At 50.5% G+C, this 13,478-nt stretch overlaps 5 protein-coding genes across 5 annotated transcripts; 1 reads left to right on the top strand and 4 right to left on the bottom strand.

Moving 5' to 3' along the window:
• Positions 1-262: 262 nt before the first annotated feature.
• On the bottom strand, positions 263-3,606 carry LAESUDRAFT_761686 (uncharacterized protein; the record flags this gene model as incomplete). Its single annotated transcript, XM_040912966.1, has 8 exons — positions 263-437; positions 488-755; positions 1,679-1,685; positions 1,747-2,711; positions 2,763-2,903; positions 2,952-3,214; positions 3,264-3,447; positions 3,498-3,606. The coding sequence occupies 8 exons, from the start codon at positions 3,604-3,606 to the stop codon at positions 263-265; spliced, it is 2,112 nt and encodes a 703-aa protein (XP_040761590.1).
• Positions 3,607-7,038: 3,432 nt separating this feature from the next.
• LAESUDRAFT_659020 (uncharacterized protein) lies at positions 7,039-8,037 on the top strand (the record flags this gene model as incomplete). Its single annotated transcript, XM_040904777.1, has 7 exons — positions 7,039-7,110; positions 7,161-7,208; positions 7,311-7,376; positions 7,430-7,482; positions 7,535-7,617; positions 7,673-7,880; positions 7,935-8,037. Coding segments are annotated over 7 exons (633 nt in total), but the record flags the coding sequence as incomplete, so codon positions are not given.
• A 1,280-nt stretch (positions 8,038-9,317) lies between these two features.
• On the bottom strand, positions 9,318-9,906 carry LAESUDRAFT_761685 (uncharacterized protein; the record flags this gene model as incomplete). Its single annotated transcript, XM_040912965.1, has 4 exons — positions 9,318-9,548; positions 9,615-9,680; positions 9,733-9,819; positions 9,871-9,906. The coding sequence occupies 4 exons, from the start codon at positions 9,904-9,906 to the stop codon at positions 9,318-9,320; spliced, it is 420 nt and encodes a 139-aa protein (XP_040761588.1).
• A 344-nt stretch (positions 9,907-10,250) lies between these two features.
• LAESUDRAFT_659080 (uncharacterized protein) lies at positions 10,251-10,505 on the bottom strand (the record flags this gene model as incomplete). Its single annotated transcript, XM_040904785.1, has 1 exon — positions 10,251-10,505. A coding segment is annotated over one exon (255 nt), but the record flags the coding sequence as incomplete, so codon positions are not given.
• A 1,910-nt stretch (positions 10,506-12,415) lies between these two features.
• LAESUDRAFT_761683 (uncharacterized protein) lies at positions 12,416-12,824 on the bottom strand (the record flags this gene model as incomplete). Its single annotated transcript, XM_040912964.1, has 2 exons — positions 12,416-12,542; positions 12,592-12,824. The coding sequence occupies 2 exons, from the start codon at positions 12,822-12,824 to the stop codon at positions 12,416-12,418; spliced, it is 360 nt and encodes a 119-aa protein (XP_040761586.1).
• Between the last annotated feature and the right edge of the window lie 654 nt (positions 12,825-13,478).

Genomic DNA, 13,478 nt, shown 5'->3' with positions numbered 1-13,478 from the left:
CAACATGCATTTCGATCAGCAGCATGATTTCTCAACGTGAGAAGGAGTACCTCAGGTAGATGACAGAGACGCGCCTTTGAGCAACATGCCGTTGTAGATGGGTTCCATGGCATTCTCAACCCCACTCTTCAATCCGCATTCCCCTTGACATGCAACCACGCCTCCAGCCGCCTCCCCAGTTCGCCTCAACGCCCGCCACAAATATTCCCCACGGGTACCAGCTCCCTTTCCCGCTCCTTCTCCACTTGCACCACCTTCTTTACTAGCGGAACTGGCGGGTGCCCACGGCACCGCCACTGCCACCACCGACCCCCTTCGCATTCCCGATATGCCGCACATTATCATCTTCGCTCGCACTCTCCGCGAGAGTCGCAGAGGTAAACATGGGAAACCGGGGCCAGCTGCCCACAGGCGTGCGCTCGTCCTCATCCTCGCGGCTGTTGAATCACGCATCATCATTCTCTTTCGGGCCCATAATGCTTTCCACCAGCCATTCCTCCCACCCATCCCACTCGAGATACCGGTTACCATGCGCAGACGTGCACCGCTCGCCTCGCGGTACAGCCACCCCGCCGCGATGCGCGCGAGGTCGATGGGGTGCCCGTTGATGATCGCAAGCCACGGACGTTGTGCGAGCTTCTCGACCATCGCACGGAAGATCCTTGCAGTGAAAGGGGGAGGTGGAAGAACGTGGGGACGTGTGCGCACGCCCAGAGCGGGCGGGTCATCGTTGCCTCCCAGTCGATGATGCACGCCTGGCCGCACACCATCAGTGATCATAGAACCGAGTCTGCAAAAGGAGCATGCAAGAACGAGAATGCGTGAAGGGTGGCTCCTGCATCGAGCGGGTGGGCAGCAAGGAAAGCAAAGGATGGAAGGCCCCCAAGGCAGAAAGGTCACGGCTCGCAAGCGAGGGAGAGGAGAACTGAAGGAGGGATGAGCCCAACGAGCTCGGAGAGTTTAGGTTCGCAAACGCAACCATCAGTCAGCGTTGATTCTCCGATTGGGAGCGGATAACAAAGGTTACGCGATGTTCGAACCCCGCCTGTAATCGTCCTTTCCGGCATCTAGACGGCAGGAGCCAGGCTACGGGCGCCTACATTCCCAAGTACGGGCCCTCACTTGCACTGACCCGACGCACGTTATAGTGTCATTGGGTATTCTGAATACTGCCCGACAGGTCAGAGCAACCAGATTGGAGGAGAGGCGGTCATTATCAGCAGGATGAGACTGAGAGAGGAATGATGATAGCAGGCACTGCTGAGTAGATGGACGACCCAGTACTCCCTGATCAGTATGAGAAACTCTGAGTCAATTGGCGAAAAAAACTCAATTGGGATCTAATCTTATCTCCTCTGCGCGCTTAATATCTGTCGAGCGCTTAATCGGCAGCGCATCGAAATGCCTGATGGTTGGCAACCGACAAGAAATACTGGCGCTATCGATGTCTATTCAAGCACGACCGTATGCGACAGGACAGTACCTTTAAAGCATCACGGTATCGTACTCTAGATTCGCAGGTGTACTAGTTTTCCACGCTTCGTTACTCGTCTGCGGAGTAGGACATGAGCTTTTGGGGAATGTTTGAGCAGTGGTGACAGCTGGCGTATTTCTGAAAATATGAATGAGCAAGCAGTCAGAGATCTGAAGAATTGCGATCGGGGCAGCCGAGACTCACCGGCATTCTAAGTCATAAATTTCAAACCTCAAGTGGCTTTGCTCAACGGAAGCACGATGCAGATCTACAATCATTCTATCCTCTCGCCAGGACTGCACTCTTGGTACAGCTAACCCATACTCTCGTGCAACATTGCTCAAGGCCAACCTGCGAAGTCGGAGCGGGTCTTTGGTCTTGACCACCCGCAAATGTTGACGGCCGCCTGTTTCAACTCGGCCCATAGCTTCGTCGACCAAGGTCCCCGAACCCGCTCGGAAAGGATCATCTAGCGTAGTTTCGTTCATGGCATTCGTCATAAACGGCTCGAGGGAAGGGCGCTCGGAAATATTGGGGAGGATATAGGCTGGGGCAACGAGTGCAGGGAGAGACCAGATATCTGAAGAGTCGTCAAATGGTACGTATAGGCTTGCCCGTCGTTGTATGTTCTCTCCATCATGCTGCTCTGCTCCGACATCGTTGATTGCCCTCTGTGATATGTTCTCTTCATCTCGCATCTGTTCTTCGACAAGATTGCTCTTCAGCGTCTTCAACAAAGGACTAGCTTGACTCTTCTCAAGTGCGATCATTGTCCTCCCTTGGTCCTTCCCCCGATGATCCGGTGATATTGGGTGGAAGGCAGACCACTTCTGTAACAGATCCACAAGCGTTCTCGTGAGTTCGCTGAGCTTCCTGCCGAAAGGAAGCAGTCCATCCACAGGTCCCCTGCTGGTAGAGTGGAGACACTCAAGACTGTTTGTCGATGATCCACCTTCTGCGGTCTGTGCGCGATACAGCCGTAAGCATTGTAGCGTTCGCATTACCAAAGGCACTGTGTGCGCATTTTCGTCCTGAGTATAATGCTCGCGCCATTGCAAATGAGGAGGGTTGTGGCTAACGGAGGCTTCCATGATGCACCCTCGTGCTGTGGTTACTTGCATCAACGATGCGCTTGTGGATTCGGAAGGTGAAGAATGGAGGATGTGTTTGCATGTTTCTGTAAGTGTTCCCCTTCCCGTATCCCTCGGCATGGCTGACATTCTGGCATTCTTAATTTCTGTTTGGTCGATTTAGCCCCATTATGTTCATCAGTCTCAATACGACGCACCTTCAGCGTAATTTTTCCCGAGTTTTCTGTACGAGTAACTTGCCATTCCATCAATAGTTGCGACACACTGTCCTTGGTCATTCTGCAAAGGGCCGTCGATGCTAGCAGGACGATTTCGGAGCACCCTTCGATAGTCTCGGACTGCGTCCCAATGAAAATTATCGCAGACATCACAAGAGCTTGGCAGACCTGCAGTCGAGACAGGCTCTCGGGCTGCTCTGGTGGTTATCGTGCGCCGGTTGTGTTTCGATCGCTCTGCAGAGATCTTTGCCGCAGTCTGCTCTACCTCCTGGTCTTGGTCTTCTAATGCCCTATCCACAAGACAAATGCCCATCGTACACTCCGATTCCAACGCTGCCTGCCACTTTGTACATATGCTCAAAATCTCTTGTTCGAGAATCTCTTGTTCGAGCACATCGAAACGCTCCTGCAGGTGTTCGTGGTCCGACCTTCTATGATTCCGATATGAATTTCCTCTCATCCTATCTAGGAGGTACGTACTCATTGTTCTCTTTCACCGTTGTCAGCTGTTCTGTCTTGAACAGCTCAGGAAGATTCACGTCACCATATGCAGGTGCCGCAGCGGTCAGCCTGATACCTGCGTCCCGTCTGATAGCATGGAGGCCTTCGCCATATCGATCAATGCTGCCGTTGGATGCGGTCAAGCCATGTCTACCGCATGTGTCTGTCAAAGAACCATGTATAGAGGTCTAAACATAAAGGTCGGTGACTCACCTTCATGGATCGGCGATGGTATGTACTGTGAGGTGACATTTTCTGGTACAGACCTGGCTATATCTATTGCGGCGACGCGCCTCTCCTCCAGCTTACGAGGTGCAGTCATGCTCTGCCTATGGATCATGTCTGCACCCCTTGATCTCGTTGATGGGGTGATGGTTCTTGATCTACCACGGCGTTCCATGGCAAGCTCGTATTCTGTCAACATATGGGCACAAATAGGGATTCGTCAGGCGGTCGGGAATGGTTGGGCTAGAACCGTGGCTGTACGACTGACCGGGGCCACAATGGGTCATTTTCGTTTGTAGATACAGATCACGTTAGGTCGCCATCGTAAAACTAGGGTACGCGGCTCATTCGTGAGGGTGGATGGTGTTAAGCGGTACGACTGTGCGCGGTCTGATCGTGCGAATCTCACGCGTCAAGGTCAGTCAATCTTTCATGTTTCAACATCCGTTGACCTGGCTGCAGAATCATTGGCCTGGCTGCCTGCTAAATGTCCCTACGTCCAACTCCCTGGCCTTTTTGACGACCTCCTGCCCATTGGACCGGTACATTCCCTCGAGGTGTCTACAACCTTCAACACAAAATGGCAACCCTCACAATCATGTCCTAACAGTCGAGCCCACATCCGAGTCCAGCTATGACGGGGCCTCATATCGCTTTGGAGCGTCCCTGCGTTCCTACGGATCCTCCTGTCTGTGTCGCACGTTTCTGTTCATGTCTGCAGTCATGGTGCAAGTAATTTTCTTTGTGGTCCTCGTGACGCTGAACAAGAATCCGTGTTCTCAGCTCATCCCGCCGATGGAAAGATATATATTGAAATAAATCCTATCGGGCACAATCTTGCTGTCGTTTCGACGCAACCACTTACTCTAGGGTCTGATGAACAGAGAAAGTGGATCCAAGATGGATACGTTGCTCACCAGGTTGCAATCGCTCTGTGTACGTACGACTTGTGGTATTCCAATGCCTCTGTCTGTAAGTCGCGATTTTGAACCTGTGACTGATTCAATTCTGACAGAGGTCATTCGACGGGTCCAGTACCGTCCTCCTCTCCCAGTACAATGTCACTCTACGTTATCAAGAACTCGGTCTCGAAGAACGCGATCTCGTCCGGCGGCACCCAATCCGCGTACGTTCAAGCAGTCCAGTGTCTCACAAATGGGTCATGGCAATGCTGACTCGAGCTACCGAAACTCATCAGAGAGATGCAGACAGAGACACGCCCATCGTATTATCATTATATTGATGAGTCCCTCACTGTAACGACACACGTTCTATTTTTTCTGCTCAATGGAGGGTGGCGATTCTCGAGTGTCACGCATGTAACTTGTGCTCGGAGCTACAAGTGCATCTGTGAGCTTTTGAAGTACGAAGCTGGCGGGACCAGTCTGCACGCCACAGACGTAAGTCCTCTCTGACGGTCGCGCGAGCCCCCATAGCACCAGCTACGTTTTCGATATAGAAGCCCAACCGATAAGTGAAGAATGTGCTCATGTCATACGGCACAACATCGCATCCCCCGCATGCCCTCGGAGAGATCCGCAAGCATCCCGAGCTTATCGTCCTAAGTTCATGTTCATTTCACTAAGCGCAGTCGCCTGTGTCTTCTTTTTCGTTCGGTGAATGTTAGAAAGGGGTCTGGAATGCATGTCTCTCAATGTCGGAAATACAGCGGTCTTCGAAAGAGTGAAGAAGGGGGTGATGATGATATCGAACGCTCCAACACAGTAATTGCGTCTCCGTTGAATGGCTGGGTGTGGAGCAATAGAGTCATCGCCACGCCGAGCCCTTTAATGGTCAAATTCTACGACCAGATTTTCCTCTCCCAGCCGAATCTGGCGACTCGTTGCCGGTGGCAAATTGTTTAGACCATCTCTTCAAGTGTACACCTACGTCGAAAGCTGTACCCCTTGAGTATGCTTGCAGAAAGCGACGATCAGCTCACCAGAGTCAAGGCGAGAGGCGTATAAACATCTTCCGTAGTGCGGCTGAATTCAAAACGATAGGCCCTCGCGACGAAAATCACACACAGGCGGAAGAGTCGGAGGTCGAAATCATGGCTTCGATTTGTGCTGTGTACATGCCAGTGCGGAGTACATACAGCCACATTTGACCACAAAAGGGTAGGTTCCCATCATTCCGATGAACTACGCGTGTGCGATATTTTCGGACAGGGGCCTATCGTTGAAGCCTTTCGGAGTTTAACCTGTGATCAGTGCCCGACGATCGGACTTAATCACAAATGGGACTGCATGCTGTGGAGCTTGGCGCCGTTCGACAGAAACATTTGCCGTTGCAGGAGCTGCGCTAAGATCCCACGATAAGCTCCCGGCTAATCTATGGGCGCCACTCGAAACCGAATCGCCAATTCAACCGATCACGTCTTTCTTTGTTGTACCAACTCTTGCTTGATCCGTGGCAAAAACCTCTGTATGGGTTTGTCTCCGTCGCAGCATCGAGGGACTTTCCATAGCATCTGCTTGGCTCAGAGTGCCTATGTTCCTGGAGCGATGTGCTGATGAAGTTCTTCGGAGTACTCTGAACCATCTGCTGAGGAACCTGGATCCCGTGATATATGACTCATCTGCGGCCATAATGGGCGTACTGAGTACTGGCTAGCCCACGGGTTCTGGACTGTGCCTTGGCATTGTACAATTGCATCGAGTGCACGGATAACTGCACCATTTCGACCGTGGTGTGGAACTGGGCCGGACCTTAGTTCAGGAGCCTCTGTGATGTGCTCACTTCAGGGCGCTTATTCTTCGTTCTGATAACCAACGCTGTCGGCAACAGGGGGAAAATACATAAGCACCCACGAAAAGAGCTCCGGAACGGTGTGACTTTGATACGACCCTTAGTTCAAACCGGCCGGTGATGCTGACATTTGAACTGAAAGGCCAGTTCAAAGGTGGGTGTGATGTGTGACTGAACCTATGGTAGGGTAAAGGGTAACGTCGTGATTCCAGCAGCTTCTCAGGCAAAGCATGGTTCTCGTACCTAGACTCACTTCGAATTGACCATACTCATTTTGAGAAGAGGCGCGCCAGCCCGGAGCAAAAGACGTCCGTGCGTGTGGTCACAGATCCAGTATCCTCAGGGCAATGTCCGGAACTGGTGGCGTTACAATCGGAGGGAGATACCATTGACTATGACTATCGATATCCGATTCGAATACTTCCTTACCTTGAGCAAACCATAGTCCGAAATGGCAGGCTTTCTATTGGCGGTTCTCCCACGCGTATAGCTCCACGAGGTCGTTGATGATTCTCCGCTGAGTATTTCTTCGCGATTGAATTTACTCAATTTAAAGCCAATCCCTCCTGGCCAAGCATGTCTGCATGGACACTGTCCGACCAAGTTGAACGCCACAATGGTCCGCTCGTGCTGACGTCTGCTAATATACTGCGTTATGGTGCTGACATGGGCTTCCAGTCGCTATATTCAGCAAGATTATGCATGTCACAGCAGGCCTCTACCTGCAAGTCAAAAAGCTTCATAATCAGAGTAACCGCTTTGAACATGGTTTCGTAGGTGGGAGTTTCTGTGCACATTTGACTTCGACTGGTCATTGGTGGCAAGGAAAAGGCGGTTCAGATGGCCATTGGTGAGTCTCATTGACGTCGGACCATTCGCCAGCTCAAGGACTGCTCGCAGACTTTCTACCTTGCTGGAAGATACTGTCTTCTCTCGGCCCTGATTGGCGTGTAAGGTTCACCGCTATAATTACAGGCATGTTACTAAAGCAATCGGACAGCTTGATCTCTATCGATACAAGATCGTGAGCAGGATCCTGGATATGTCTAGGGCATGAATAAAACTGACTCCTATTCCAGCAAAATAGATTGTCAAGCTCTAGCAATCTTCAACCAGGTGATTGACGTGATTGCAATGCGATCGGAATCACTCACATATCCTTCTTGGAGCTAACGGGGGATGCTGCTGTTGGCTTGGCTAGCATCAATCTCTCCCTTCGCATGTGAGTGATTTTATCAAGACCCATTAAAGGAACGTGTGCTGATTGACTCTAGAATTACTATCTGGGCAAAAAACCTGTACATCGTCGTTCCCCTCGTTTTTGCCATCCTGGGCCATTGGACGCTCATCTTGCAAGGTCGGACACCTTAAGATGTCTGAGTACGGTTACTTCACATCTTCCCTTCAACTAGGTACTACATTGAGCGCCGCGTGGGACACCGATACTGGGTGTAGAATAACACATGCGAATTATGCTTTACTCGCTGCTGTATTCATCTACTGCATGGTCCTCGATGTGTTAGTCCTTGTACTCAGCGTCATCAAATTACACGGACGAACTGGAAACTCGAAATTGCTGGCAGTTGTATACCGCGACGGCATGATATACTTTTTAGCGGCGTATGTCATATATTATCAGACCTAATGCTCATTGTTGATTTTGTTGCTTCCCAGCTCTTCTGTGAACATCGTAGCTGTGCTCTTGATGTGTTTGGATTCGCACACGGCGATTAGGTTGATTTTCAATGCTCCAGCTGCAGTGGCATCTACGGTATGACGTTGCTTCGTGGATGTCTTGAGTGTACGATTTCACACAGGCAGTACATCCAGATTGCAGCTTCTCGAGCGGTGTGTCACCTGTCAAGTTATGGAGAGAATCAGATCGAGGAAGAGTAAGCCATATCACTCATTCGCCGAGTTTCGCTTTGATTCCTGACGTGGGTGTACCAGCCCCGCGTTCACAGGACCTGATGGATTACACTTCCACTCCATGCCTATAGCCGATTAGTGCAGACCATGCATTGCTACTGATGTCGAAGAGGCTCCTCACTGTGAGGTAATTGAGGTTCGTGCTCACTTTGCACCTTCCCCGCAAACCTGCTTGGTTGATCACAGGATAGCTCTAGCGTGGTCATCGAGGGGATTACCAGATGGGAAGCTATCCAGTTTCACCAGATCTATGATATGTTCTTGCACCCTTATGAAGCATGCATATTTACCGAATGTTCCAGTCTGCTGCATGAATATATGGATATTGAGAGAAACGCGAACATGTGGCGTGAAATGCTACTCGTGTGGTTCGCAACTATCGTACGATTACAAACCATTTTTCGGGGAGGTGCTTGCAGTTGTATGAATGTAGATGTACAACAGCATGAGTGGGAGAAAACAAGAGTACGGAACATCAGAGAATCGTCGCGCCTGCATTGCAATGACCTCGAACAGACCTTTGCAGCCTAACACGTGGAAGATTACTTTATCACCCAGTTAAAGCACTGTCATGCGTATGCATCGCATCGAGGTGCATTGTTAAGACTCAAAGTATGGGAAAATGACAGGCACGCAAGCGCCAAAATGACAGAATCGGTTCTATAACAGAGACCTATCACCCACTGCATTCTATCTCACAATTTGTGTTCAATATCTATCACAGCTGCAGGCTCGATAAGATACAGACCCATTCGCTTGCATCTACGCGCTCGAGAGCCTTCGCTATGACAAAATTGGCAACAGAATGCACGGCAAGCTTCGGCAATTCGCCTCGGAAGTAGATTGCCCACAGAACCTTGAATACCTTGGCAGGCGATCGACGCACGAGTGCTTCCAGCAGATGCGAAGCAGTGGGATCTCGAACAGGTTCATCAAGTAATCGGATGCTTCAGGCCCGACCGAATCATCTCGATGTACGTAGAGTGTCAGTGACATTTGACGTCGGGGCCAGATACAAAAACGTACAGAAAACGTAATGAGCCTTGCCAGTGCTCGATCCATCAGCGAACCTGGAGTACCTGCCATGGCAGAACCTGCTTCTACTTGAAGCAGCATCCGTGACGCGTACTACAGGTATTGCCACAAATTTACCTGAGGCACGGGGCTGGCCACTTTGTCCGCAGCTAATTCCCGCACGTCGTTGTCACCGAGGTCTTTGCGAAGCTTGAGGACAAGTTTGTTCGTGATTTCAGCAAACTCTGGAGGTGCGCGTTGTGCCGTAGCATCCAGAGTGCGGATTTCCCCGCCAGAGAACACTGACCTCACAGGCCCTTGGCGAACCTTGTAGGAGGTGCTTCTCTTAGATCGCACCGAAGCGGCACCGCCATCAACTTTCGGGAAGCAGTCGGGTGCTCAGAGGAGAACGAGAGCACAGATAACGTGAGAAGCGAACGGGTCCATGATCAGCGATGGTAGAGATAGAAGCATTTGCTGGAGTCCAATCGTCAACTCGTCATCGTGCACAAGCAGCAGCTTGGCTAACCTCGCAAGCATCCATCACAAGGTACGTCAACATTCGTAATTCTCCAATGTCAGAAGACTCCGGTGCGAAAGCGATGACACCTTTGGCCTACTTATATGTTAGCGACGTTAAGCTGATAGCGTATGATACTGCACAAACCTCTCTTGATATCGTGTTGTTCGCAACAGCAAACATGATTTGACATACGTGCGAGGCAAACCTATGGGCTGCCAATTGTTCAAACCTTCAGACTGGCAGTTAGTGAGATGTGTGCAGGTCTATATTCACTGCAGAACTTATGACACCATTAGTCTGTCCATGAAAACTCTCCGAACGAGATTATCCATAGAATCGGCCATCCTCTCCAGCACGGTCGAACAGTTTGCATCTGTAGCAAGCTGCTTCTCTTTGTCAGACATTCCCGTGAGAGCAGAGACAAAGGAAGGCCTCCGGTCTAGATATCATATGTAAATTCTGCATATCCCCAGAAGAATTCGGCGCATGAACACACCTTCATTGGGATCAACATCATCGTCGTCTTACATGGCGCCACTCTGCTCCTGCCATTCGCAAATCTGCATGTCGACAGTGCGGAAATACGCCTTGACTTCTGAATCAGCGCACCTGAATGGCGCGTCTCGACCGACTTCAGACTGGGCGGGAGCCGATACTATCCAAGAAGGCACGGCTTGTGTTTCATAGTCGGCTTCACGCGCGACGACCTCCTGATGACCCGCCTGCGACAGTTCTTCCTTTGGCTTTTTGTGCTTTCTGCCTCGCTTTCTATTCTCTCTCTAGGCATATCGAACCAGATAGGACAGAGTGATTGTTTAGCAAGCTGGTCCTGTCTGGATAATCGAGACAGTCACGGTTGAGCGTGCGCATTGATCGCAAATCTGCGATCGGTTCCTGCATGTGGCAGGAACGTGGCCAGTCATGCCGCAGTCTCTGCAACAGTGCTCGGCCCATCCTCAAAAGACCAAAGAATGGCGGGCCAGCAAATATGCAAGGAGTGTTTCTTCTGGGTGTTCGAGACGGAGGTACACAAAACAATTACAGATGCCAAGCTGATCAAACCCGTCGGTCGAAGAACGGCCTCTCTGTGCAATCCACCGCTAGATTTCTCGTCTGACATACTAGACATTGGGTTGAAAGAGTCGATATACTCATTCCTGCTGGAGCCATGTATCATGCTTTCGCTGATTCAAACCGCGGGAATTGGTGCTTGGTTATTACATATCAAAGCCAATAATACTGATGACAGTGAGGATGGCGCAAATCTATCGTACGATGACGCGAGGAGAAAGGGGGTAGACAGAACTAGACCATTCATGTCCGAGACGTACAGCAATGCTTCTAAACATACTCGATATCAGGAGTAAAGCGTGAGCGGCGAGCCTGAGCACAGTACAAGGAGTGAAACTCACATATTCTTCCATCACAATCTGCAACGCACTCAACATCCCTCCAGATAACCTTATGCACAATGGCAAGAACGTCCACATTGGGGGCAGTGGAGGGCGGGCGAACGATTTGGATTCAAAAACTCCTCGCGCGGCTCCAACGGGTTATCGTTCCAAGAAATGAGATATTTGACGATGGTGAGGCTGGTAAAGTTCACGCTCCATCCACCCCAGTCGCATAATTTGCGTAATCCCCATCGTCGTTCACTTGAGAGATACTGGCATCCGCCGCGGCGGAAAGAATGGGTTCCATAGAAATGTGGATCAACGTTGATATCCAACAAGTTGTTGCGGAACATCTCGAGGAATTCCTCTGCTCGCTACAGCAGCTACAGTCAGGGCTCATGTACACACTGTAGGAGAGAAAGGCCTACAAGGGGAGTATTCTCGTCGCTGACCCGATCGCCGGATGCGATTCGTCGAAAGACGTAGCCGTGTTGTAGCTGCCTGCCATTGATAGCATACCATTCAGCAAATGCACGAACGGGGCAGAGATGTCTCTCGGAGGAGTGGAGTATATGCAGGTAGAACGGTTTTACTCCTGCATAAAGATTTTATTATTATTACAGATACTTCATGTTCAAACGGAAAATCTGTCGCGTACCGCCGTTCTGATGAGTCTTCCGAAAAGGAATAGTGAGCTTTATGCAGGTAGATGAAACAAGCTCTATATCATGTATCTGGATCTGTAGCACCTCGTCGAAGCGGAGAAGGCACCAAAACGCAATCGTATAAGCGCAGTGTAGCAACCGACGGGCGCGGCCACCACCCCAGTAGTGAATGTCTTGATTGTCGCGGCTCCCGGGCTCGTATGGCCTTATCGTCCAATGATCCGGCTGGCGATTGAAAGTCCATAAGGCTTTAAGCACTTCGGCAGTAACTGCTCGCGAGCTCATCGCAGTTTCTCCGTTGCGCACCTGTTTCACAAAGGCATTAGGGAGGAGCGACGCTTATGGAAAGGTGATAACTTACCTTCCTACGTTTGAGCGACACCATGTAGCGAGAGACTTGTGTAGACATGGAAGGGTTACCCTGCCACCTTGTGCCGCTGTCATTCTTCATCCACGTGTGGATGCCTCGGAGTTTTAATCTTCCAAACCCGTAAGTCATCGAAGCTCTCATCTTCATTGCCTGGCTGTAAGATGCCCTATACTCTGTGGGTGGCTTCGCCGTACCGTCCAGACGAATCTCATCGCACCTACATACGAAGTCAGCAAACAGTATGACAGAGTGGTCCACACTCACTCTTCCATGATCCAGGCAGCGATACACTCCGGCATGTTGTCAAGTATGACGTCCCCGAAGACATCACGATCATACTCGATGTATCCTTTGTTCTTGAGCCAAACCTCGAATGCTTTCATCAACCTTGATTGATAAGTTAGACGACGGCAGGTTCCATGTGATCAATGATCACCTTCGGTATTCGTGATCCGTAGCATCAGTGACGACTCTCGAAGCGTTCTCTACGACCTGCTCTAACGTTTGTAAGCGGAGCTCCTGTGGATCGACACAGGAAAGGTGTTCTGTGCGAAGTTGTTCCCAAGCATTGGAAGCCTCTCTCTCCCCGTCTATCTCGTCCTCCACTTCGGCCGCTTCAACTGGCTCTTGAAGCGCAATGGACAACCCGTGGCATATGAAGCTCGACATAGTGATGGCTGGACTTCAGAGCGACAATACCCGGGCGGGTGACGAGTTGCTGTATGGAAATTGGTCAGATGCTCTTATAGTGGTCGACCGCCGCCAGAATTGCGCATGTTTATGAGCTGCATACTACTGAGGAAGGAAGGAAACAGCTGAGCGCTATATTCAATGTGGAAGAATACGAGACGGCTGCGCATGATGAGAGTATATGAACTAATTTCGGTCAATCGTTCGTGATGTAGATTATCCAGTACTTCACCCCGGCCGTGAGAACCTGGACGTATCGGGCTTGTTAGTACTTCACAGAATGCATGGCAGTCGCTCGCGCACGTCCTTTTAGGTACATGGGTCAGATCATCCATAGATTCAAAGAAGTGCTTAACTAATTCGAGAACGATTCTAGGACCACGACTTCATGAATAAGCAGTTTATTGCCTTGACCGTCTGATGGCCATTACAACTTGACTGTTGATATATGCTAGTTTGATGCCATACTTCATGTTCTGAGTAGTATCGAGATTTTTACGCGAAAAAATGAGCACCAGGTGGACAAGAGGAAAGCCGTTCTACACTGTGACAAAGCATCGCAGCTCGGGGACGGAGCATTTCCCGTCGGTACTCGTGATATCGCACCGCAAAAACGGTGAGTAAATATCTGTG

Source organism: Laetiporus sulphureus, assembly GCF_001632365.1.
Source record: "Laetiporus sulphureus 93-53 unplaced genomic scaffold LAESUscaffold_37, whole genome shotgun sequence".
Lineage (NCBI taxonomy): Eukaryota > Fungi > Basidiomycota > Agaricomycetes > Polyporales > Laetiporaceae > Laetiporus > Laetiporus sulphureus.
The sequence above is the reverse complement of the archived record's forward strand: the minus strand, read 5'-3'. Positions and strand labels throughout refer to the sequence as shown.